Raw genomic sequence first — 26521 nt, 5'->3', positions numbered from 1 at the left:
TGCTTTAAGGTACAAGGCCATTAACCTCATCTTTAGCATCTCCTAAGATTTTCTGGTGTCTATTGCTCTGGGAGGTACTGAAAGAGACTTAACTGCTGACGGTAAGTCTCTTTAGGCATAAGCAGTGACCTTGCTGACTACACTTCTGAGAGAATACTGAGGCCTTGTTGAAAGGAGATGTGTCATCAAGGTACCAGTTTTCACTTGGAGGTGATGCTGCCTTTGTAGAATCATTCAATCATTGGAGGAGACCTCTAAGATCACCAGTCCAACCCCAACCCATCCCATGTATGTCAGAGTTGGATCTACTCTTTTCTTCAATGCCTCTGGGGCAGTGACTCAACTGTTTCCTGCAGCAGCATTAAGTGATTTAATAAATTAAGCAGTTCTGCTTGAGATTGCAACTTGTTCCATTGGGCAGAATGGCAAAGGAGCTGCTGGAGCTGGCTCTTCAAGTGGGTTTTCAGTAGGGGGAGAAATATCTGAAGTCTCTTTGCTGTGATTCTGGGTTTAAGAGATGCTGTGCTGTGGTACCCATGGGGTTTGCAGGGTTTCCTTGGTTTGGCTGCAGGCTGTGGGGGTTGACAGTGTCTTTCTGCTCCTGTGACTTGAACACTTCTCCAGACTTAAACATCTTCTCCAAATATGCTCCAGTCCTCTGTTCAACTTTAGAAGTGAGCTTAACAATAGCAAAACTGGGAGCAACACTCAAGCGGTGAATTATTGCTGAGGGGGTTTTATGGCTTTTTATGATTTCACGTTGTTGATTCAACCACAGAAGTTGAATCCTTGCTATAACCAACTGAGGAGGTGGAGGAGCAAATGAAGGATCTGGACAGGACTAAATCTCTGCCTCCGAGGTCTGGGTTATCCAACAGACTTATTTGCAGGCTGAGCTGCTCTTCTGCTAAATGATAGCAGGGGCAGCACCTAATCTCTGAGTTGGAAGGTATCCTTTAGGGTCATCTGGTCTGACTCCCTGCAGTAAACAGGGGCACCCACAGCCCAGTAAGGTGCTCATCCAGGTTCTCCTGGGTCCATTGCTCAGCTTGTCTGGGTTTCTCTAAGTGGCATCTCATCCCTAGGTCTTGTTGTCTGCACCACACAGCTTGGTGTCATCTGCAGTCTTCTCAGGTACTTAGAAACACCTGTTTAACAGAAAGATGGTGTTGTCTGTATACGTCCTGCTTAATGGATCCATTTCTGAGCCCTTCCTGCCCTGTTTTAAGCTGCTTCTGGGCACCCTGTGGGCCCCTGCACTTAGATGCCTGTGTAATTTGGTAAGGATTTGTCCATTCTGATGGCTTCTTTCCCACCTCAGTCTTTAAAGCTGTTCAAAGCCCTAATTGTGATATGCAAATTTTAAAAGAAGAATTGTGGCCAATATATTTTAATATTCTTATGGGTGAGTGGCCCCCGGCTTAACGTGATAAATTTGGACAGCTTTTCTTACTAAGGAAAACAGAAAGCCTTCCAAATCAAGAAAATTATGTAAGCAAATCCGATGAGTGCGCTCTAAAATTAAACCTGCCTTGCAAGCTCTGGGGCCTTCAGTGTGAAACCAATGAGGACTATTTTGGGGAGGCTGCAAAGCCCTGCTGAGGCATGTCCAATGATGTCCTGAAATTCTCTCCCCTCATCCATCCATTTGCCCATTTGATGTTACCAGACATCCGTAGGAACTTACTGGGACCATCCTTGTTCTGGAACTGGCTTTCCAACATTGTAATTGAGTCACATGAACTGTATAGCCCCAAAAGCACCGACTAACTTGTTCCCTGCTATCCTGCCATGCAGCATCACGCTCAGAGCTGCGGGGTTGGATGCAGTTCTGTGTTGGTGTGGCTATGCTGGGGTGGAGCAAAGCAACCATTCATCTGTGATATCTGGTGCATGGAGTTTTCAAGCTGCAAATGCAAAGTGGGGAGATTTAGATTAGATATGAGGAAGAAGTATTTTACGGTAAGAGTGGTGAGGCAGTGGCACAGGTTGCCCAGAGAGGTGGTTGATGTCCATCCCTGGAGATGTTCAAGGTCAGGAGATGGGGCTCTGAGCAGCTGATGGAGCTGTGGCTGTCCCTGTTGATTGCAGAGAAGTTGGACTGGATGACTTTTCTGGTCCCTTCCAACTCAAATGATTCTGTGATTCTAGTGCCAGATTCCCTTCAGTCCAGGGTTGAGAGGAGACCTCTGTCTCTGTGTGGTCGCTAACATAGTATCTCCCACCACAGCAGGGGCTGTTTGACCTCCTTCCTACCGTTTGTGCTGAGGTGGCTTTGAGCTTTTTGCTAGGCTGGAGTGATCTCACGGGGTTCACGGCGCTTTTGGCTGCAGCCAGATGTAAACACCTGGAAAGCTTTAGCGGGGAGCAACCCTCACGTTATGCTTGGTTCTTGTTACGCCCCATAGATCTGTCAACTCAGCTGCTAAAGGTATTTCCATCTGGGGAAAAATCTCCCCTAATTCTGTTTTACTCTGTTATTTGCAGACCGATGACAGGTTTCTAGCAAACACAAAGCACTTGTTAGCGTTGCTATCCTTTCCCTTTGCCTCGTTCTTGGCCCCTGGTCCTCCTGGGCTCTTGCAGCCAGGAGACACTGACATCCTAAATGTGCAAAATACAAGACGGATAAACATCTTAATCTCACGGATGCTTCAATCTAAATGTTTTCTGAGGCCCTCCTTCCAGGAGGATTAGCCGGTAACAACGTTTGAAAGGTCGCAGTCCTCCTTCTGCTTGCTCTGCTGCTTGAGGAGCTGAACGTGTGTGAAAGATTTAGCAAAGGCCTGGGATGCCATTGCCATTATCTGAGGCTCCGGGGAGCATCTGTGCGTCCTTAGGCTTTGGGCATTCCTCTTGGAGCTCTGCCTGCCTCTATTAGCCATTGTGATAGAGTTGCCTGGAGCGCCCAAATGTGACATGTATCAACTGGCATTTTGGCTGCACTACGTGTAAGATTTTTCCAGTGTTGGTTTATATCTTACCCTCCCCTCCCCCCCAAGCGTGCGCATATTACTGTTATGATTTATTTTCAGGCTGTAACCTGGGTTTTATTGCTTGAAATACTTTGGAAACTTGGAGGGGTTTTTTAATTAGTTACAAACCTTCTGTAACTTGGAGGAAAATTCCAATGTGAAGAATGCTTTTGATTCACAAAGAAATCATGTTGCAGAGCTCAGGTAGAAAGGCTTCCTCTCATCTCTGTGTTATTTGGTCTTAACTTTCCTTCCTAAGGTGCCATTTCCATTGATAAAGTTGACTTTGCTTCTTGCCAGATCGTAAGTAGATCAGAGCTTGTTACTGATATAGAATCATAGAATGGCCTGGGTTGCGAAGGACCACAATGATCATTCAATGCCATCCCCCTGCTATGTGCAGGGTCGCCAACCAGCAGACCAGGCTGCCCACAGCCACATCCAGCCTGGCCTTGGATGCCTGCAGGGATGGGGCATCCACAGCCTCCTCGAGCAACCTGTTCCAGTGCCTCACCACCCTCTGGGTGAAAAACTTCCTCCTAATATCTAAGCTAAACCTCCCCTGTCTCAGTTTAAAACCATTCCCCCTTGTCCTGTCGCTATCCACCCTCATAAACAGCCATTCCCTCTCTATTTATATGCTCCAAATATCTTTTCCTAAAAGCTGTGTTGGAAATCATGAGTGTTGGAAACTGGTTAAACTCTCAGAGATTACATAAATAGGTATAAGCTTCCACAAAAAAAAAAGTTGTCCTGAGGATGTGGTAGTGAGTCTTTTGCTGTGACAGGTTATTTCTGCTGAATGCTTATCCAAGTTACATGCTGTCAGGGTATTGCAACCATTGCTATTTCAGGGCTGGAGGGGAGCAAGCTAGAGGGATTTCTTTCTCTACCACTGAGAAAATCAGTGTCACTGTGGGGATTGTGGTGTAGAGAAAGCTGGTGAAGCCAACGAGATCCTACTCCTCTTGCTCCTGTGGTCCAGCCTGCAGGACTGCAAGTGGCCACATTTGCTGGTTTTCAAGAAGCGAGGTGTGAGGCATTTTGGTTTGCATCCCTTGGGGAGCCAGTTGAGAATGCTGGATGTCCCCATAACCTGGCGGAGGGCTTGGCAGGAGACGTGCTCTGGAGGGATGATAGCTGGGAGCAGGATGGTTTTCTTGACCTCAGTCCAATTGGAAAGTCTCAAGTGCAGACGAAGAAAGGGGGAAGGGAACCTGATACTGTCTCCCAGGGAAGGACGTACAATCTGAGAGAAGAACGCAGCCAAGTTCCATCGCAGTGCTATTGGGTTTCAGCTTGCAATTTAAATAGCAACGCTGTTTTTCAGTGATTTGCTTTAATTTGCTGGGAATTCTTATGTTTGTACAAAAGAAACAAGAGTATCTTATCTCGGTGCATGCATCTTTTTTTTTAACTTTCATGTAAAATCTCCTAATTATTTCCCTTCAAACGTAACTCTTACGAAGTTGCAGTGTGAGGAAAGTGGAGTTGGTGGTTCAGCTTGCTTTGGAATTTTATGTTCTACATGCTATGTAGTACTGAGCAGACAGCTGATGTCCCACTTCCCTTGTGCTTTATGAAAGTCTGGTGGGGAGACTTCTTTGTAGGCAAATAGCTTCTTTGCTTGGAATATGAGTCTTTACTCTTACTTCAACATCACTACTAAATTTATGGCATTTGGAGGTATATCTAAATGTCTTTACAGCACTTCAAAATCAGATTCTACCAGTCTTTCTTTTTTGAACCCATTGACTCCAATTCTGGTAGGTTTTGTTTACTTAAGTCCTATATCATCCTGGGGAGGATGAGTCAATCTCTAAAGCTGCTGTAAGAAATGGGCTGTGGGAGTTGTGAAGTGAACCCACATGCATTTTAAAGACAGATGGGAGCTCCATTTCAGGCTGGAGCTGCTGCTCTGGTTGAGAGTAGCTCTGATGAGCATCTGATAGAACAGACTACAGATGGGGATCTCACTGTTTGGTGCTACAGTCATGTTGGGACGTGAAGGGCTAATCTGAAAAGGAAGATATGGGCTGTTCATGAGGCCTTGGAGCAAAACTGTTACTTAAAATTTCTTAATTTGTCTTTGTAGTGTTTCCATATTAGACAAATTCCACTGGTGCTAAAATGTTATCACAGATGCCTCAAAATTGATTTTGTGTACATGTCACACGTCTCCCAAAGGTATTGGCAGGAATCTCTGGCTTTGCTTGTCCCCTGCAGTGCTGACAAGTGCGTGTGGAAGCTGAGTAATCTTGGTCATAGCCTTTGTGCATGCAGACTGCAACAGAGCTTTTTATGTGATTGTGTGCTAGTTTTATTCCGTACTGATCTGGCAATTACTAAGTATTTCATTACTGTTCCCATTAACCATGTAGCCCCAAGGCTTATTGAAAACATATCCAGATTCTGTACTCAGCTGGAAACATATTTGGATCCTTGTGAGTGTTTTAAAGGTGCTGAGGCAAAGCTCCCAAGCAATTGAGAGAACACTTACCTTGAGCATCCTCTCTGATGCTGAAGTCAGCTTTGTTTCCATTATTTGAGTACTTAGAAGTATTATGGCTCATTCCATGTTTAGCTGTCATTACAGAAACCACTGGAAAGTGAGGTGTGCAATGACTTGTGAAAGGCTGTAAAAGCTGACTGAATTTGCCTTGTACAGTGCCTTGCTTGAATGAGCTTTAATTTTCCCAGATAATACTCATCACAGTTGGTTCTTCTCCTGGTCCCCTGCCTTCTTTCTGGAGGAAATCATTCTTTCTGGAAGGAATGAAGCAAGGTGGTAATTTGGAAGAGGATATCTAAAACTGGGCTGCTTTGCAGTATGTGGTCACATAGCTTTTTGAGATTAGAAACTGATTTATAATGCGTGCATGCAATTATGCTGATATCTCCTGGTCCTTGAGTGGCTGAATTGGAAGTCACTTGCATATGAAGACTTTCATCACTTCCAGCTCTCAAGATAGTTTCCAAGCAATAATTTAAATCCAGGACTTTCAAATCTCCATCTCTGTTCCACTGGTGGACTCAAAAGCATTCAATACTCGAGACATTTGAGATGTTGTCTAAATGTCTTTGTGAATCTGGGCAAAACTGGTTGTCTAGTTCTGGACTGAGAGGTCTATCTTGTATTATCAGGCTACACAAACAATTCACTGATGGACTGTCAACCTGGATCACTTTGTAGAGATGACTGGAAGAGAGGCACTGCTTAGGTTTTGTTTTTCCCTGATAGTTAACTTACGTATGTGTAGATTTATGGGACATCTCTCAGAGCTGCTGAACTAGGCATGGTTTCTCATGTCATTCATAGCATTTCTCCCTTTAGATGCCTGCAGGCAATAGGAAGGAGTTGAGTAGGAATAACATTGTGTAGCTCTGTGTTTGTTGGGTCTTTGATGTCAAGCATGGACAACTTGCAAATCAAAGGACCTACTCTTTTGGCTTGCTATTTCTGAGGTCCTGCTTCACAAGCTGTGCTTGTATCTCAAGGCCTGCTGAATTCCTCTGCAGGTTTCATGAAGCATACATCTCATGGGGCTGGGGAACGGTTCCCTGCAAAATAAATATGGATGCAACTTTGGCATCCCATAGTGCTGCGTCTTTACGTCCAGTCTTGGTGAGTTTCTGTTCCTCCAAAAAGGAGCTTGAAATCTATCGAAAGGCTGTGAAGAACAGCTTTCACATTTGGTGAGGATTGGGCTCGCGGAGTGACATAATATCCAGGAACACAAGAGCTGATTCAATTCTTAATCTTGGTGTAACAAAACCACCTCGTGGTTTCTGTATTTGGGTTGATCTAAATTGGGATGGCAGCAGTTCCTGAATCCAACAGCTTTGGTCTATTTTAGGTGGTGAAAATCTGCCATTGGCACTATGTAAGGCATTTATAAGTAACAAGCTAATTATGTAAAATGTACACTGTCCACTTGTTAAGATCTTCTTAAAGTTTCATAATCTAATCAGAATTCGCTATGTATAACACTTGGCTTGTTGTCCTCCCCCCTGCCTTTTTAATACAACTTAGTTGGGTGGATGGATGATCAATACAGGAAGGAAATGCTTTCCATAATACTGGTTCGTTGAGTGTGACCCACATACCTTTTCTAATACAATGCATAAAGGATTTTTTTTTTCCATTCATGAGCACAAACGCACCGCTCTGAAGATGGATGGTGTGCTATCTCATCCACAAAACAGCAGAGAAAAAACTTTGGGCCACCCTGAGTTTTAGTGTTTTGGTGAATTTGACTCTTTATTCATATAAAGTCTTTATAGTATAATAAAAGGATGTATATGCTGTAGTCACAAAGTTTGGAGGTTGGAACTGTATGATCTCAAAGACCCTTTACAACCCAAGCAGTGCTTCTACAATAAATATTGTGATGGCTTTTCTTGAATTGTAGGCTGAGGTAGGTCTGGGTGAGGTTCATGCTGATGTTCTGTAGTCCTATAAACTCCTAAAAATTAGAAGAAATTTATTCTCAGGAGTGGCAATGCAGTGACACAGGATGCCCAGGGAGGTGGTGGGATCTCTGTCCCTGGAACTGTTCAAGAATTGTGGAGATGTGGCACTGAGGGATGTGGCCAGTAGACGTGGTGGGATGGGTTGGGGTTGGACATGGGGATCTTGGAGGTCTTTTCCAACCTTCATGATTCTATAACAAAGCAAGCAAAGATTCTCCAATAGCATGGGTCTGTTAAAGATACCTTGGCTATCTGTATCAACGTATTCATCAGATGTGATTAGCAGTGCCCTTGCAGGTGGAGTGTAAGACAAATATTGTGACATCGGTTGGCTTCATTGGAACTCATTCCGTATGTGGGTTACCTCAGCAAGAACACTGTCTCCTGTGCTGGTGTTTTATCCCTGTTGGAGTAGTCTGACACTTTGGCCAGAGCCAGTTTGTTTAGCTGGAGACCTGACCCTCAAAGTCTCATCTGGGGCTTGTTAAACCTCAGGGCTGCAAAGCTTCTTCAGGAAGATGTTCACGAGACAACTTTTGTTTGGGGATGACCTTCATGTGAGAGCCTTCGAGTATCTTCCTGTCTAGTTCTGTAAGGAACCATGCTCTGTGCTCCCAGTTCATCCCCACGATCCCTGCTGGGGCTCAGAGTGAGGATAAGAGTGTACCATCTCATCAGCACGACGAGGCTCTCATGCATCCTGCCCTCTTCAGTGCCCAGAAAGTTTGTTTTTTCACCTGTCTAGTTTTTAAACCTTCCACGAGGATAATGTGACATTAGAGTGGAAAAGCTATCACTGCTGTGCAGGGGAGGAATTGCAGAGCCATAAACTGCTCCCAAAATAGAGCAGATGATGTGTCAAACCGCCCAACCATCTAAATGCTCCATGAGCTGACCTCCGTGCGATATAAAATAGGGGCTGGGTGAAATGTTTTGAGGGGAGGGAAAGATGCAAACCCATTCAGCCTTAACCTGCACTTGTTGCTAGAAGTTGCCATTTATTCATAAGTTGTTTAGGAAAATGTCAAGACTGCAGCTGGAACTTCCAGGTCTTGAGCATGGAAACAGGGTTTGAGGAAGAAGCAAGACAACAGGAGTGTGAGCTGTGCTAAGGAGCTCTGTGTTCACTGTGCTTTCCTCAAAGGCTTTTTCAGCCTGCCAGCTTTTGAAATTCTGGTGTTTGGTGAAGAATCTTTATTTCATTGCTGTGCTGCTGGGTGTGCGTGCACGTAGGGCTATCCTCAGGCAGCGAGGGAAGCTGCTGTGTTAGCTACGAGGAGCTTCTTCCTCTGCTGCCAATCTCTGTGGTCTGGGCAAGGACAGCTCCATAACTGAGGCATCTGTTGAGAACAGAGAGGGCAGTGTTTGGGATGGACAGCACGATTTATATGACAGACAGACCAGGGAGGAGGAGGAGGAGATGGGGAGGGGGAATGAAGAAGCCAAGTCCTGTTGCGTGATGTGCACCAGGGAGCTGTTAAATTTGGGAGATAAGGCTTAACAAAAGGCTGGCTGAGGTGTTAGAGAGACAAATGGGCAATTCATTACAAAGTCAGATGCGTTCCCTGGCAGGAGTGGGTGGAAGAGACTGACACTAACACATGCTGGCCGTGCTGGCGCTGGGGCCGTGCGAGGCATGCCCATGTCCTGGAGTGCTGGGGGTGCCTGTGGGTGGAGGGCTGCATGGGGCTGGTGGGGCTGAGGAGGTGGGGTGGGCAAAGTGAGCGTGGCAGCAAGAGCAGAGTGAGGGAGGTGGTTGTCCCCCTCTGCTCTGTCCTCTTGGGACCCCCAGCATGAGAAAGATGCTGAGTTGTTGGAGAGAGTCCAGAGGAGGGCCATGAGGATGCTCAGAGGGCTGGAGCACTTGTCTTTATGAATACAGGCTGAGGGAGTTGGGCTTGTTGAGCCTGGAGAAGAGCAGACTCTGAGAAGACCTAACTGTGGCCTTATAATCAAGGGGAGAGCAACTTCTTGCTTATCCTGATAGTGATAGGGGGAATGGTTTTAATCTAAATCTCTCTTTTAGTTTGGATATGAGGAGGACATTCTTTACTCAGAGGATGGTGAGGCACTGGCACTGCTGCCCAGAGAGCTATGGATGGCCTATCATTGGAGGAGCTCAAGGCAGGGCTGGATGGGACCCTTGGCAGCCTAAGCTGGTGGGGGTGATGGAACTGGATGGGCTTTATATTCCCTTCCAGCCCAAACTGTTCTCTGATGCTGTGGGCTGAAATGAAGATTTCTTCATGCAAATGTGGGCATCTGGAGAAGCTAAGGAGAAATGGGACAAGTGGTATCTCCTGGCATAGCCTGTGTGGTTTGGGCAGTCAGTGGTGTAAAGGCTTCCTGAAGCAGGAGGCTGCACTTGAATCCTCATGTTTAATCACCCACCTGGGTGATTAATCCCTTTTGGAATCTATATATTTAAATTTTTGGGTTTCACAGTAGCTGGTGATAGAGAGTCTTGAAGTTTAATAATATAGTGTTGGGGAAGGGAGGGAGGGGGGATGTTAGGGTCTGAACATCCTGCACTTATTATTTTAATGCTGTTCTGGCTTGAGTCAGCATGTTGGATTTCTATAAATGAGTGTTCCCCAGCCCTGGATAGGTCTGCAGGGTGTCAGTAGGCTTCATGCAGAAGAGTGTTGGAGTGCCAGAAGTATGGACAGGAGTTATTCCAGGCACTGGAACTGCCTGTGTGAAGAAGTGCCCTTACCTTGTGTGTGATGCTTCTTGAAGTTGTCTTTGTAAAGCTGCTGGAATGAACGTAAAGGAGCACCAGTGCAAAAAGCATGATTGGAAAACATCTGTGAGGTTTTCTTTCTGGTCTTCACTCCACATTTTGAATACTATATATTGTTTGCAAAGGGCAATTCTCTCCAGACAAGGGAAGATACCAAGAAATCCATGAAGTTTGGATTTCTTTGCTTAGAATGAGAGAGCAGAACTGCTGCTTCAGCTTTATATCACAGATGAATTTTTGCCTCTTAGGAATTTGATCTCTATGGTAGGAGCAGATGAAACTGGGTTTGCTTGTAGTTTAACTCTTTGTTGCAAATATATTGTGCAAATGCTGTATTGCATTGTGTGATCTATTATGTAGCTTTCTGGTTCTCAACCTTACCAGAACTGATTCAAAAGCAAGGTAAGGAGAAGGATGCTTGTGTATGTTCTTGTGAATGCGATCCATGTTTTAAGTTATGGAGAGGTGTTAGGCCCAATGTTGGATTCAAATGAACTGCCCTAATTCAGGGAGGGAGTGGAGTAGCTTTTATACTGCAGCAAGGACCTGAGATCCTAATAAGGTAAACAAAACAAGGCTTTTATTTTCTTCTCCAGCCTCATTACTTCATTTTCTTCCATTGCATTGCTCTGCATTCACTGTTTCTCTGCGCTGAAACTCCCGGTTACAGGCTGTGCAAGGTCTGATAGGAAGCACGTCGATAAATACAGAGACGCTAAGCAAGAAACAAAGCTTAAAAGACAAAATAAAAGCCATCAGTAGCCAGAATAGTGAGCAGCCGGGGACAGCGGGTGAGTAATTCCTTGCACCAGCTGGGAAGGGTGAAGCTTAATGCCGTCTTAAATCGGCAGCGAAAGCCCCTGTTGCTGCCTGGCCCATGCATTCCACTGGCACCGCAGTTCACCGGCTGGTTTTAAGTTGGGTTAAAAATCCTCCATAAATCTGGCTGATTGCTGTTTCATTCTTCAGAGGATGAAGGGGAGAGGAAACAACCTTCCCCTCCTCTTCTCTCCCTGCCTCTGCCCACTTGCAAGCAAAATAGGTTGTTTGCAATGGAATTTGGTTACAGGCAGCTCCTGGTATTGAACTACCTGGGAGCTCCCAGCTAATATTGAATTATGAAAAAAAAAAAAAAAAAAAAAGTTCTTGCCTCTTTAAAAACAAAACAAAACAGCAGGGTTTTCTAGAGGTCATTTGGGAACTATTGGGTCCTTCACAGCACGAGCTGTGTATGTTGCAAAGGAATCATAGAATTATAAAGATGAGGATCTTAGAGGTCTTTTCCAAAGTCCAACCCCAGCCCATGCCTACTGACCATGTTCCTCAGTGCCACATCTCTGTGGCTCTGGAACACCTCCAGGGATGGTGGCTCTACCACTCTGCCTTACTGCTCTTTCTGAGAAGGAATTATTCTCGATGTCCAACCTGAACCTCCCCTCATGCAACTTCAGACTGTCACCTCTTGTCTTTTCCCAGCTAACAGTGATACAGCACCAACCCCTGTCTTGCTATACCCTCCTTCCATGTCATTGTAGAGAGCAATAAAGCCTCCCCCGAGCTTCCTCTATTCAGCTCAGAGGGAGCTGAGAAGCTGCTCCCCATCAAACTTGTGCTCCATCCCCTCACAGCTCCGTTGCCCTTCTATGGACACACTACAAGGCTTCAGTGTCTTGCATTGAGGGGCCCAATGCTGAACACAGCACTTGAGGTGCAGCCTCACCAGTGCCAGAACAGAGGGTGATCACCTGCTCCTGCTGGCTGTGCTATTGCTGACACAAGCCAGGATGCTGCTGGCCTTCTTGGCCACCTGGGCACGCTGCTGGCTCATGTTCAGCCAGCTGTCAGCCAACAGCCCCAGATCCTTTTCCTGTGTGCAGCTTTCCAGCCGCTCTGCCTTAAGCCTGCAGCATTGAGCTGGGACCAAACTGCAGGACCTGACACTTGGTCATGTTAGAGCTCATACAACAGGCCTTAGTCTGTTCAGATCCTTCTGAAGGGCCTTCCTTGCTCAGGCAGATCAATGCTTCTTCTCAGCTTGGTGTCATCTGCAAACTAACTGAGGGTGCACTCAATCCCCTTTGTTCAGATCATCAATAAAGACCCAAATATTGCAGAGGCTCCTAGGGCTGGTCCGAGCCTTCTCCCTGTCATCTCTGTCCTGGTGAATCTCAGCTCTGCTATTTGCCAAAAATAAAAGCGTGAGGACTGGAAACTTCCCCCTCCCTACAACAAACCTCATTCAGGAAGAAGGGTTGGGGTATTGCGGCCTTGTGGTTCAGGCACACCACTGTGGGTTGGAAGAGCAAAGCTTGGTTCCTTCCTCTGCTCTTGGGTTTCTCTGTGATTGCTTGTGCCCTCCTTGCTGGGAGGGAGAAGGGAAAGCACCTCTTCCTTCCTTCAGGGGAATGCTGTCATTCAGAACTTGTATGGCCTTTTTGCTTATGCCATGAGTGGGGAATGCTGCAGCTGAAGTATTTGCTTGTGGTGTTTCTGGTTGCCACAGTGCAAAAATAGCTATTCCTCAGGGCACCTTGGTCCCGTGGGCCTGGTGGAGGAATGTGCTGTAGCATCCCCAGCCCTCAACAGCTCTGTATCTGAATTGAGTCACATATTCCCTGCACGTTCATTGAACTGTTTTGCCTTCAGTAGCTAGACCTTCATATGCCATGCACCAATTTTTTTCTTTTTTTGGGGGGGGGGGGAAGTGTAATTAGTGCAGGAGAAGCTGCAGGCATGATTTGGCATGAAGTTATATGGAAAAATTGTTTATATGCATAGCAAGCACTCTGTGCTTGGGAAGCAACCACCCCTGTCTTGCCCCATTCACAGAAGAATCCCGAAGAGAACTTAGGGTTAGGGTCTGGCTCTTTCCTCAGCTGGGACATCTACCCTGTTGAGGTTTCCTCTTGCTTGGACTACTGCGTTCAGCAGTCCTCTGACTTCAGCATGAACTTCAGCTGAAGCAAAAATGGGAAACTCAGATGTAAATAATTTCTGTGGTAACGCCTGGGTCTGAAAAGAGCTTAATGATTTTTGGGATCAAAGAGTGGTTGCTGCAAGTGCTAGAAACATTCAGGAGGGCTGTGCTGGACAAGAAAAGCTAGAGATTTGCAGCAGCAAATGCTTTCTCGGAGAAGCAGCTGTTCAGTCCTTTCCCTGGATGCTGGGAATGACTCTTGATAGGCCCTGAGAGCCTGGCAGGTGTGTGTAGCAGGATGCTTACGGGTCTGCTCCTCTGTCCCCTTATCTAGGATGGCAAGAGGACTCAGAGAATGTTCTCTCTGTGTAGATCTGTTCAGGCAATCTGAGCACACTTCATGAGTGATGGATACTCATGCCTCCTTCCCTGGAAAGTAGGATCTACTGGTTTGGAAATTCTCTTTGTTCTGTAGTTTGTCTCCTCTTTATTGCCTGAATTCCTATGTTCAGAAGCAGAATCAGGCACCTGGAGGTGTTTTCTCCTGTGCTTTACTTGCCAGGACCTCAGGAATAAGGGATGGCTGCTTCCATCTCCGTACAGTGGGGTTGCAGAGCTCTGCTGCTGATGCCATGTGTTGCTGGAAGTGTGTAATATTAGTAATTGTCTGTGTGGTGGGATATGTGCTGTTTCTGAAGGAGGAGAGCCATGTTTGAGAGGTTACCATGCATGCTGTGGTACTGAGAAGAAGATAAGGATCAAAATAGCAATTGAGACATGCTTGTCATGAGAATAGCCGTATTCACAACTTGGGTTTCCAAATGTTTGTTTGTTGTTTCTTTAATGGTCTCCAACAGCAAGTCACCATTGTTTGTGGAGAATGGTGTGGAGAGGATAAAGGAGAGGTGCACACACACAAAATGGTGAGGAGGTTGGAAATGACCTGAAAGGAAAAGGACTGGTGTGTGCATAAAGGGATGTGATCTGTGGATGATGAGAAGAAACCTTGCAAAGGGTCAGGATTAGGGAAGCTGATGATCAGGCTGAGCTAAAAGAAGCAAATACTTCTATGATCAGTCTATCTTTGTGATGGAATTTAATTCATTGAGATGTAGCAGCTGAAAAATCACAGAATCACAGAAACACCAAGGTTGGAAAAGATCTACAAGATCACCCAGTCCAACCATCCACCTGTCACCAATGGTTCTCATAAACCATGTCCCGCAACACAACATCCAAACGTTCCTTGAACACCTCCAGGGTTGGTGATTCTACCACATCCCTGGGCAGCCCATTCCAGTGCCTGACCACTCTTTCAGAAAAATAGTATAAAATTCTTGGATCCTGGGAGAATACCTTGCATGGTTGCTTTTTTTTTCTTTTTTAAGGGGTTCCATGAGATATGGAATTTCTGTGTGTGTGCACTTCAACAAGTGTAGGAAACCTTTGGTGTTGTATCTTGGAGAATTGCAGTTGATTTTGAAACTAACATGTATGGTTTTTGATTCTGTAATCTAAAGGCGAGGTGGCAGTGGATGTGGATGAATGTATGAACACAGGTAAGCACTGTATGTTGCAGCAAAAATGCTTAGCTCTGGTTTTGGTGCATAGGAAAATGTTGAGTTATGGTGTGGGCATGATGGTGGCACCTGTGGAATTGTAAAAACAAAACAAAAACAAAGCCACACAGGCTAGAATGAGATATTTGACTAAAGAGTTGATTCTTTGATCAACCATTCCTAGTTTGCCTGGACTTCTGACCTGTTGCACTTCAAGTAGCCATTGGCCTTTATGGGATGGGGAGGGAGCATGGTAGGCCAACTCAGGAAAGCTTTGTTGTAGTGTGGAATAATGGCAGTGGGAAAGAGAATGGGGGTTTGTAGGTTGGTGAGTAGAAGAAGCAATAATACGTGCCTGGAGTCCTGCATAACTCATCTGGCTCCTTGCGTTGTAGAGTCATTAATTTTGGAATTGCAGTGAAGAGGGTTAGTGCGTGCTACTTCTCAGCTTCTCAAAACTTTTACTGTTAGAAGAAAAGAAGGAGATGATAGAGTAGAACAAGGATCGGAAGAGGTGCAATACCGCAGGAAAAACATTCAAGGAAGAACTGAAAATAAAATCAACTGGGGCCTTGTACAGATGTACCAAAGATAAATCTCCTGGCAGAGAAGGAAGCTGCAGGGTAGGAATGCAATATTTCAGCAGGGCTGTCATTCCGGGCGGGTATAGCAGAGGCGTTTCCTCGCAGCTCACCTTGGCTCATGTTGCTGGCGGCAATTGCAGAGGAAACTCTTGAGTGTGTCAAAAATAAGAGCGCTCTCACAGATCTGTGCAGGCTCCGTGTCTCTGACTTGTCTTCCTCAAATTCCCACCAGGGAAGACCCCGTAATGTAAGAGAAAATATAGGGGTATGTATGAAAGGATGAGCTGGTGCAATGAAGAGCCTTCCAAAATGAACTGAAAATAGGATCTTTGGGGAAAGGCAGTGAGTCCTAATTGCTACATAGAGTGTATGACCAAAGCAGATGAATGCCACCAGCAGTATTAGTGCAAATCCAGTAGTCCTTGCTGCTTACAGCTGGGGATAATAAACTTCTGACTTCAGACCAGTGAAGGATTGAACTGGAAGGAGTTTGGAAGGAGAGTGATGTTGGTGAGGTTCCCCTGACCTGAATGATGTAGGACTGGGCAACCAGGTCCTTCCTGAGGTATGGATGGATGGTGCAGGCATGCTCAGAGCAGAAGGCAGGTGAGGTGCACAGAAAAAGAGGTCAAAATCTCAAGCACAGACTCTGTCCCTCGACCTTGCAGCCCTCATGGAGACCAAAGTTAACTTACACAGAGTTAAAGCTTCCTGGGTTGTGAGCAACAAGCTGTTTGGTCTCTCTCCAGGTTCCTGGTGGACAAACATACCTTCATCTGATGCTTGGCCTTCTCAATCCAAAGCAATAGCGCAGAGTGCTGGCTATCTTTCTAACAACAGAAGTTGTAGAATGGATGAGCAATAAAAAATGTATTAAATAAACAAATAGCCCAATTTTTCCCCCCATCCTGAAAGATTTTCTTGGAAGGATTTTCTCTCAGCTTTTGTGAGGAGCTGAGAAAACATCCAATTCTGACACCATTGCCTTACAGGACCTCACTCAGCCTAGGTTGCATAAAAGGGCTTTATGGGATTACAAAGGTTCCATGCAGTGGCAGCTCTGAGGCAATGTTTCAGGTGGGGCCACCAGCTCTGCCTGTGCTTCTTTATTACTGATGTGTGGCTTGTTTCTCGCCCATTTGGTTTTTGATGCCCGTTTTCTGTGATGAATGAGGACTGAAGATAGTGTGCTCCTCGGTGCGGAGCTGGGTCAGGAAACAGGCTGAGGAGGTGGGAGAAGTGCTCTGCTATTCATTGTGTTGGTGTGGTGTCTCTGTGTTGTTTTCCCAGGCAAGGGTGAAATGGGAGTCTGGAAGTGGAGATGCTGGCCCAATGTTTGTGGCTTATATGGTGTTGCCTGCGTTATCCTGGTTATCAGAGCTGATGAACTTTTGCCCAAGCCTTTGCACATGGCAGTGAAAATGGCATATTGTCAGCAGCGCCCCATTTAATGTTTCCATTTCCTATTGTTTTCCATCAAAAGCAGGAGCCAGAGCCCTGTCCTCTGGCTTTGTGCAGCAGGATGAATCCTGTTTTCTACCTTCTCCTTGTTCCAGGCTCTTTAGTTATTTGGCTTGACTCTTATTGGGACCCTTCACTGCTGCTCAGAGAGCTGTGGCTGTCCCATCCCTGGAGGTGCCTGAGGCCAGGTTGGCAGCATGATCTGATGGGGGGCAAGTCTGCCCATGGCAGGGGAGCTGAAACTGGATAATCTCTCAGGTTTCTTCCAATCCCAGCCATCATGTGATTGTCTGTAAGAAATCCATGAGTTGAGTATCTCAAAGGCAAATATCGAATGGGAGGGATATAAAGGGGCTCCAAATAGCTGGTTGCTCTGCAAAACCGTGCCTGTAAGATCAGCTCCTGTATCACTCCCCCTGACTTCTGCATGATACTTGGACTTTGTGCTTTCCAGGACATTTTGCTCACCAGCTCAGTTGGAAAGGTGAAAGAGGGTAGAAAATGAGTTATGCCGCCTTCTCTTCTCTGTCAGCTGAGGATATCCCTTACACCAACTAGGAAAGCTTGCAGGATTAAACCTTTGGGGGGAAAAAGTATTGATGAGGGCCAGGAATGAATGTCCTGAAGATTTTGTTACAGGTATTTATTACTGCAAAGCTTGGATCGAGCCACCTCTCCCGTAAGCATAAGTGGTTAATGAGGCCACCAGGGCCAGGTGATGTCCTAAATCCTTGGGCAGCAGTCCACACAGTGCAGAGCAAAAATGTGAGGGTTAATATTTGTCAGTGTCTTTATCTTTCTAGGAACAGATTTTTTTGGGGGAAAAAAACCTTTTTTTGGGGAAATTTGCATAGGTCACTTCTTTGTCGTCTTTCCCACTGATCACTTTGACTCTGCATTTCTTTGGCTTCTATCTTGATTTGATGTTAAATCAACTCATTAAACGATTAGGAATAATTGTCAGCTGGACCACGTATTGCTTGGCTGTGGCTCAGGACAGTGCCAGCTGTTTATGGGAGGTTTGGGAATTAAGGCACCATAGGTGCATGCCTCGTGGGATTGCCTTCCTGGCAGGATGCATCTTGTGAATTACAGACGATTCCTCATTGGAAAAGGAACATCAGGCTGCTGTTCTTGAGGGTTTTTAAGTGTTTCCATGGTCACTCAGTGTTTGGTGAAGGTGATGAGTGTGTGCTCTGCTCCCATGCCTGCCACCTTGTTTCTCCTGATGGGTCTTGGTCTATGCTCGCTGCACATGCCCATCTGCACAGGGCTGCAGTGCATTCCAGCATGTTTTAATTCTGGCTTTAAGCAATTCTTCCTTCCATTTTGGCTGGGGAAATATGCCTTCAGGTTCTTCAGAAACCTTTTTTAGTTATCCCCATTGACTGCATGCACTGGCACCTGGCCGCAATAGAGCAGAGCCAGGGGAGTGGGGTGCAGACAGCCCAGCCAGCGACCCACTGCTGAGCCCAGCAGATGTTCCTGCAGCCTTGCTGCTCCCTGGGGCCGATGCCAGCCTGGTCCTTTTCCAGCAGCTCGTCACTTGACACCGGGAACAGTACGCTGGCTTCTTTTGTTGCACATTTGGAGTCAAGGACCTTGTGCAGGGGAGAAGAGAAGGACGCGTCTTTCTGGATTTCTTCAGGTCATTTCGTAGGTGTTGAGCTCATTCTTCCTTGTTAAAACCTTTTGGCATCGTCGTCTCTCAAAGTGTATCCTGCTTGCAAGCCTCGGTCCGTGGCTGAATTTTGTGTAGGGATCTCTCCTGTTCTTCTGCTTAGGGTGGAGTGGCTGTACGTGCTCTCTTGGTGTGTCTCTTGGGGTCTGGTGGCACAAGTCACCTTCCCAAGCTGATTCTGGCTCTGCTTGATGCCCTGAAATGACTATTTTCTTTTTTAGAGCACAGGAGAGTAGCTGCAGTGTTCTTGCTCTCTTGCTAGTTTCCTGAATTCATGCACTTATGTACCTTCTGTAATTTTTTCCCTATTTCAGTTTTAAATGAACTGTCCTTTGGCAATTTTGAGTTTGACAGACGTGGCGATTGCCAAGGTCTTTCATCCAAACAAGCTCCGTGGAGAAAATAAATCCAAGTATTGCTTCTTACCTCCCTGTCGTGCACAGACTGCAGAGAGCCTTGCTGTAAAATCTCTTCTGTCCCATTGCATCCCAGTGGGTGCTCAGCTCATCCTCACCCTTTACCCCTCTGTTCTTCTGCAGGCTGACGGGCAACGAACCCCTGACCATCCTCCCTCTGACCTCAGAAATGGAGGAAGCCGCCGTCAAAGCCCACTACAAAGTCTGTGACCGCCTGAAGCTGGAGAAGAAGCAGCGCAGGATGTGCCGGCGGGACCCCGGCGTGGCAGAGACCCTGATGGAGGCCATCAGTATGAGTGCACTGGAGTGCCAGTACCAGTTTCGCTTTGAGCGTTGGAATTGCACCCTGGAGGGCCGCTACCGGGCCAGCTTGCTAAAGAGAGGTGAGTGGGATGGGGGTTTGCTTGGGGCTGCTTGTATCTCCTGTGCTGATGGGCTTCTCTGCCATTTTGCACAGCAGTCATCCTCATGTCACTGGAGAGTGGTCTCCTCAGGGCTCTAAAAAGAACCTTATAGAATCATATGATGGTTTGAGTTGGAAGGGACCTGAAAGATCATCCAGTTCCAACCCCTCTGCCATGGGACAGGTTCCCTCCCACCTGCTCTGGCTGCCCAGCACCCATCCAACCTGGCCTTGAGCACCTTCAGGGATGAGGCACCCACACCCTCTCTGGGCAGCAGTGCCAGGGCCTCACCACCTTCTAAATAAATAATTTCTTCCTAGCATCTAACCTAAATTTCTCCTTTTAGTTAAAGTTCATTCCTCCTTGTTCTATCACCGTTAAACCATGTAAAATTTCAGTTCCCTTCCTGCTAATAAGCTCCCTTTGCAGTCTGCCCAAACTCAACAAGATTTCCCTAGAGCCTTCTCTTCTCCAAACTGAACAAGCCCAACCTTTGTGGAAGGTAAAAACAAAGCCAGGCTTAGCTCATCTGTGCAGTCTGTGGCTGTGACTGATGTGCTCGTATCAAAGGAACCTCTGCCTGCCTCCCATCACTGGCCACAGCTTCTCTGTGGGGAGGCTGGAGATGTTTGTTCATACATCTGAATCCAGAAGCTCTGCGTGCTCCTCACTTCTGCTGGAAGTCAAGCCATTGGTGTAGGAGAAGAGATTTAAGTTTCCAAAGCTGTGTTGTCTTTTTTTTAAATTATTATCTTCTAAAAACTATTTTATTTTTCCTATTCAAGAAAGAAAGTGGGAAAATGCTTTATCCTTTACCAAAAACAAAGTGGTGGTGGTGGGGTCACGATGCAAGGCAAAAACTCAATGCTTCCATGCCCTGCTCTGCTCTACCTGCGCAGAAGCTCCCTGGCTGTGAGCAGGGAGTGATGCCCACACTGCTTCCAGCTCAGGTGGAGATGACCAGAAGCTGATGAAGAGTATTAGAGGAGCAGGTGGTGTGCTCTGTCTGTTTCCTTTGCACTGCCTTGTGTAGCCCAGGTCTCCTGCAGCCTCTCAGTAAAATTATAGAATGGAATCAGAATAGCTTGGATTGGAAGGAACCTCAAAGATCATCGAGTTCCAGTCCTTCTGCCAAAATACAGTTCTTATTACTGCATCATTAGCTTCAGTCCAGTAGGCCCACTTCACAGGTGGCTTCCCTGGAACTCAAGGGCTTCAGTGACTCCCAGAAAGTCTCACCCTCAGTGACTAGACCTGGAGACCCAGAGTCTGACATGCTCAAAGATGAATTTGGAACTCTGCAGTGCTCCCTCGTTCCTTAAGAAATGGGAAGGAGCCATCCAGAAGCGCTAGGGCTCAACTAATGCACTGTCACCGACTGCGATGGAAACAAGGAGCGTCCTTATGAAACCCAAGAGGTGCAGCCAGAGCTGCAAGACGTTTAAAAATATCTCTGCATGCCAGAGGAGTCCCTGGATTAGTGGCGCCTTGGGAAACTCAAGCACTTTCTCATGCTGACACCTGGAGGCCACAGCTTGCTCCTTCAGATTTGCCCTCAGTGAGGGGAAGGGGTATTCCAGAGCAGCCTGAAATTTTGCTGCTGGAAAACACTGCTGCAAACCATCCCACCCCCTTGTCAGGACCCCATTTAATAAATGGGAGCACTGAGGGCTGCAGAGCTCTGTCTGCTGTCTCATTCTTCCATGCTTTATGTCCCTGCAGCATCTCAGCTCGCCACCGATGCTGTAAATCCTTCAGGTGTTGTTCCCACAGCACAGCTCACAGCCCTGTAAATCTTTCTCCTCCTCTCCAGGAGCTGCTGGTTCCTGGTTCAGCATTGCAATGAGCGATACCCCCAGGGCAAAGGGGTATGGCTATAACCCACTATGACACAGCTATTCCAATATATCAGTGGGGGAATGTTTATTTTCCTCCTCTGGAACTTCGTAGAGAGGGAAAATAAAGAAAAAAAAACCAATATGACCACAAATGTTTCACTTAAGAAAACTTTCTCCCTCCATTGTTCCTCTCGTTCCTCAGCACAGCCTAGCTGCTGGTTTGCAGTTCGGGCTGATGCGGCCCGTTTCTTAAAATAACAGGAGATTGTTCAGGGGACTCGTTATCCTGTTCGGATTCTCGCGAACGATTTTGGAAAGGGCTGAAAGGGGATAGCTGGGGATGGCAGGCTGTCGATGCACCAGAATGCCTGCATTGATTTAAAGCTCATTATCTTGTTACAGCATATCTCGGTGCAATCAAATAGTGCACGGCGGAGATGGCTTTAAATCTGGCCAGAGCCAAATGTCACATGGACTTGCTTGGGAGCTGCCTGAGCTGCCTGTGGGCGAGATGATACCCGCGCTGATGGGCACTGGGCATCTGTGGGCTTTCGGTGATGGAGAAGGGGAGGAGGAGAGCTGAGGCTGATGAGGGGATTGGCAGAGGGAAGCCTGGCTCTGTGTCAAACCCAATATGCGGTGTGGTGGCAGGTTGCACGGTCGGCGCTCCCAACTGGGAGGCCTTGGTGCGGATTGTGGATCTGTGTTAGCTGCTAACTCAGGCTGACGCCTGGCTCTTTGCTAATCACAGCAGCTCAGGCTCACAACGCCCGGCTCTTTGCACTGCTCCATCGGGGACTTTCTGTTAGCATGCTAGTAGCTCTCCATTTTGCAGCATAAAGAGTAGTAGTAGTGGAAAAAGAGCAGTTCTACAGCTTGCAAACACAAAGGCTTGGTAGCATCACTCTTGAGCATTCCTAGCATCTAGCTGAGAAAAAGTTGAATCAGCAAATAAAAGATGGGAGCTGCGTAGATGGTGTTTTCTTCCCAGAGTTTGGTGGTCCTCAAATCTACAGGTTTTTGCGGTTTGAATTAAATAAAGAATTCCTTAACCGCCCTCATTGAGACAGTTTGTGATGCTGAAGATGTTTTTAGTGTGCTGGAGGACATGGTGTAACTTCAAGGGGGAAAGCAAAGGGGAGAAAAAACAAATTTGCTTTCTCAACGCTAACCACTCTTTTCTGTGTCCCCAGCAAGTGTGGAGTCAGTCCTCTTTTATCTCTCTCTTCCTCCCTGAGAGGGAAAGGGTTTCTGCTCTTCTTTTCCAGGTGAACAGTAGGAGGGTTGGACAATTTCTAACGCAATGTGTTTTGAGCCAAAACAGGACCTCTTTCTCCAGGGCTGGATTTTCCTCTTTCTTCTGCTGAAGTTCTGTCCTGTGCATCCAATTGTTCTATGGGAAGGCAGGCTCTGGGGGTAGGCCAGGATAGTGCCCCATGAGCCCACTTGGACTATCATGATCCTCCCAAGGACCAGTTCCAAAAATGACCTGGCAGTGTCTCTGCATGTCCTTGGTTGACATACTAGTTTACAGATATATCCACTACTGTCACCATCCACTTGTGTTATTTTTGAGTGGGGGATTTCTTGAGTTGGATCCAAAGCTGTTCTGGAATTGCATCTCAAATATGCAGTCGTTTACTGCTTCCATAGACGGAGAATGAGGAGCTATAAATACTGGCATGTTTGCTTTTTTATTTCTGTCTTTTATCATTTGTATTGAAATCATGGGTCTCTTTTGGCCTCAGTTTACCCACTGGGGGGAGGCAGATGCTGTTGCAAGTGAGCATGGAGGTATAAGAAAACGGTTGTACATGAAAAGTTTGAGGTCCAAATGCTTCTTCAAGTCTATGAGGTACTGCCTTGGGTGACAGGCTGATTACTAATTGCTTGTGCCTTTTTATAGCAATTTTGTTGGACCTGATTAAATCTTGGTGATTTTTTTTCTGGGAGGAGAGGAAAGCCTTCATGATTTCCACCCCAGTCATCAAACTGGAAATCTGTGCTAGGTTTCTTCCGTTTGGTGGCCCCTTAGTAGCAGTACTGCCACACCATGATGATGACACCACCAAGGCCTGTCCAGACCTTGCTCACCTCTTCCTATTTTCAAGCAGAGACAGCAAAGCGACAACCAAATAACTGAGATTTTGGTGTGGTTTTGTTTATAATCCTGATTTGTGCCACCTCATTTGACCCCCTCTTCTCTGCCCTTATGAGGCCCCTTCTGGAATACTGCATCCAGGCACAGGGCTCCCAGTATAGGAAGGATATACAGGAAGGATACGTAGCTGTTGGAGCGGGTCCAGAGGAGGGCTAGGAAGATGCTCAGAGGGCTGGAGAACCTTTGCTATGAGGAAAGATTGAGGGAGTTGGGCTTGTTTAGTTTGAAGACGAAAAGACTCTGGGGAGACCTCAGTGCAGCCTTCCTGAACTCAAAGGGAGCTTATTAGCATGAGGGGAACTGAAATTTTACATGGTTTAATAGTGATAGAACAAAAGGGAATGAACTTAAACTAAAAGAGGGGAAATTTAGGTTAGATGCTAAGAAGAAATTCTTTATTTAGAGGGTGGTGAGGCTCTGGCACTGCTGCTGAGAGAGGGTGTGGATGCACCACCCTTTGAGATGTTCAGGTCCAGGTGGGATAGGGCCCTGGGCAGCCTGATCTGGTGGGGGGCAATCAGCCCATAGCAGCAGGGGGCTGGAGGGGAGTTTGTGCCTGGATGAACTTTCAGGTCCCTTCCAACCTTAGCCATTCTATGATCCATCATTCCCTGTTCTCTACCATTTAGAGAATTACGTTGTCTTCTCTACCATCAGTGATACGAGTTGAGCACGGCATTGCTCAAACCTCCTCATGATTTTCAGTTGCCTTAGTTACTTGGTTCTTTTCTTTAAAAAAAAAAAAACTCCTTTCTCCTTCCACCAATTATAGCAGCCTCTTTTTTTCCTTCCAGGTTTCAAGGAGACGGCCTTCCTTTATGCCATTTCCTCTGCAGGGCTGACACATGCTATGGCCAAAGCGTGCAGCGCGGGCCGGATGGAGCGCTGCACCTGCGACGAGGCTCCTGACCTGGAGAACCGCGAGGCCTGGCAGTGGGGTGGCTGCGGTGACAACCTGAAATACAGCAACAAGTTCGTCAAGGAGTTCTTGGGGAGGAAGCCCAACAAGGACCTGAGAGCCAGGGTGGATTTCCACAATAACCTCGTGGGCATGAAGGTGAGTCGTTAAATGCAAAATGCGTGGAGCCTTCCTTCTGCTGGAGGTGTGAAGTCGGATTAGGTCTATGCTCTGTTTTCATCACTGTGCTTCAAATGATTGGGGAGATGCCAGAAAGAAAGAAAAGGAACTTTCCAGGTCTGGAAAACATGAGATGAGGAGAAAGACTGCTGGCTTTCCATAAGGAGAAGTGGGTCTTACAAGGGGATGGCAAGACAGGTCATCTAGACTTGTACAAGTTGTGTTGGGCAGGAGAGGATTTACTCTGCAGCACTGCAGGTGGAGATTGAGAGATGCTTTCCTTGTGCTGCAGATCATGGATAGCATAGCATCTCTGTAGGCAAGTTTCTTTAAAACTTGGTGGACAAGTATTTGGTGGGAAACCAGGGCAGAGCTATTCCTCTCTGACTGATTCCAGTCCTAAAAATCCCTTTGGCCTTCCACCCAGAGATGCTGTGTTTGCAGCTGAGAGAACTCAGGTGTGTAGTCTGTTTTGTTTTGTTTTGTTTCTTTCCTCCTATCCTTATGCTGGAGCATTTCCTGCTCTTTTAACCCATGCTTATCCCCATGAGGCTTTGTCCTGAGTGTTGTAGAGGACAAATTGTGTGCAGGCTCATCCCAACAAGAGATGGGAAAGAAAGGGGCTTTCCACCTTCTCCCATCAATTACTTGGACGTACCTAGCCTAGAGCTGCTTGCACATGAAAATCGCTCAGATTGGCCAGCACAGGTGCCTAGGATCAGTGTTTCATTGCACCGACCTCATAGAGGGACATACTGTAAGGCTATAAATAGCCTTCAAGCCTTGTTATTGTCCGTGTGATTGGATGGAGGGTTGAGGCTGGGATGGGGACCTGGGTCTCCAGTTTCCCAGGCAAACGCTGCCCAGCCAGTTGTGCATTCTAGGAATCACCACCCCAGCTCAGTTGTTCCTGTGCATATGCATTAAATGCCATTCATTGCAATGGAGTTGGGGCACTGGAGAATGCCACTAGTGTGTGCTGGCCAGCAAAAAGTCTCCCCCTGTCCCCACCACCAGATGCTCCCAGACAGCGCTGAGATCAGGGTTAGAAATATCCTGGATTTACTTGGTGTCTGGCTTTGGCTGACAGCTTTTTTGCCTCTGGATTAAGAGGCTCAGTGCCTCTGAACTCCTGTTGCAGCTCTTTGGCATGTGAAACAGGCTCTGCGGAGTGATGAAATCTGTTTTAATCCTTGTGTTTGATTGTTTCTGAGGGCATATCCTGTAGGACAGACTCTTTGGGCTTGGCTGTGCAGCAACTGGAACAGAGTATGGGGAAGGTGGTCTGTGAGGGCTGTGATTTCACGCTGTAGAGAACTGTGAGATGTCTCTGTTCTATTCCTTTTCCAGATTCACATAATAGAGTCACATCAGAAACCAGACAAATGTAAGTTTAGGTGCCATGGGAATGCTTTTTAAATCCACATACATCTCCCCTCCAGCACTGCTGGGACTGATGTACTTTCCCAAGGGGTTTGTCCTAACTCCCATCCCAGTACTGGCAGGCAGGATGCCCACATGGAGTCTAGACCCAGTCTTGGATTTTGGTTAGACATACCTGGTTGTCAGCTCTGCTCTCCACTCTCCATGTGGTTTTAAGCTAAATGAACTCTAAGGATGAGCTGAAGGGAGGGAATCTCCTCGTGATGCCTGAGCTTTCTTCCTGATCCCACTGGGATTTAGATCCCAGGACAATGGAAGATGTCAGGGACTCTCTTGCATCGTCTGCATCCACTTTACTTGGCACAGTCAGGCCCTGGTCTTTGGCAGTCGTTTCTAAGCACTAATGTAATATCTGCAGCTAAACAGCTGAGTAACAGTTGTGACGGTTGTCCAGACACTGAGAGCCCTCATGGTGATCCAAGTCAAAGACCTTTGCTGCAGGTCAGTGATCCAGCATTCCTATTTTTGTCCACCCACGCCGTGCTGTCAAGCTGGTATTGCTGTCTGACGGCTTTGCCTTGCCTATTTGCAGTGGCAGTTGAATTGATTTCTGCTTACGTTTCTAGGGTAGTTGTACCTTAGTGTGGTTGAGAGGCAAGCCAAGCAGCTCACCAGGCTCACAGCTGCATTGAGAAGCAAGGCAGAGAAGGGAATTTCACTTTCAGGAAGAAGCTTTTATGAGCGTGGTGGTTAATGATCAGGAGAACATATGTCTGTGTTGTCAAGATATGTGCATCTAAAGCATTGGCACAACGTGGTGTCATTGAGATGACGATCAGAGATGTTTG

At 46.7% G+C, this 26521-nt stretch overlaps 1 protein-coding gene across 1 annotated transcript in view; it reads left to right on the top strand.

Moving 5' to 3' along the window:
• WNT9A (Wnt family member 9A) overlaps nucleotides 1-26521 on the top strand; it is a 55859-nt gene that overhangs the window by 13397 nt on the left and 15941 nt on the right. Inside the window, exons 2-3 of the mRNA XM_031607836.2 lie at nucleotides 18933-19192; nucleotides 24007-24269. Coding sequence (XP_031463696.1) covers nucleotides 18933-19192; nucleotides 24007-24269 — 523 coding nt within the window. The remainder of the gene's footprint in view (nucleotides 1-18932; nucleotides 19193-24006; nucleotides 24270-26521) is intronic.

The sequence above is a fragment of the Phasianus colchicus genome, chromosome 6 (genome assembly GCF_987193195.1).
Source record: "Phasianus colchicus chromosome 6, bPhaCol1.hap1.1, whole genome shotgun sequence".
NCBI lineage: Eukaryota > Metazoa > Chordata > Aves > Galliformes > Phasianidae > Phasianus > Phasianus colchicus.
Note: the sequence above shows the minus strand (reverse complement) of the source record. Positions and strands in the feature narration are given on the sequence as shown.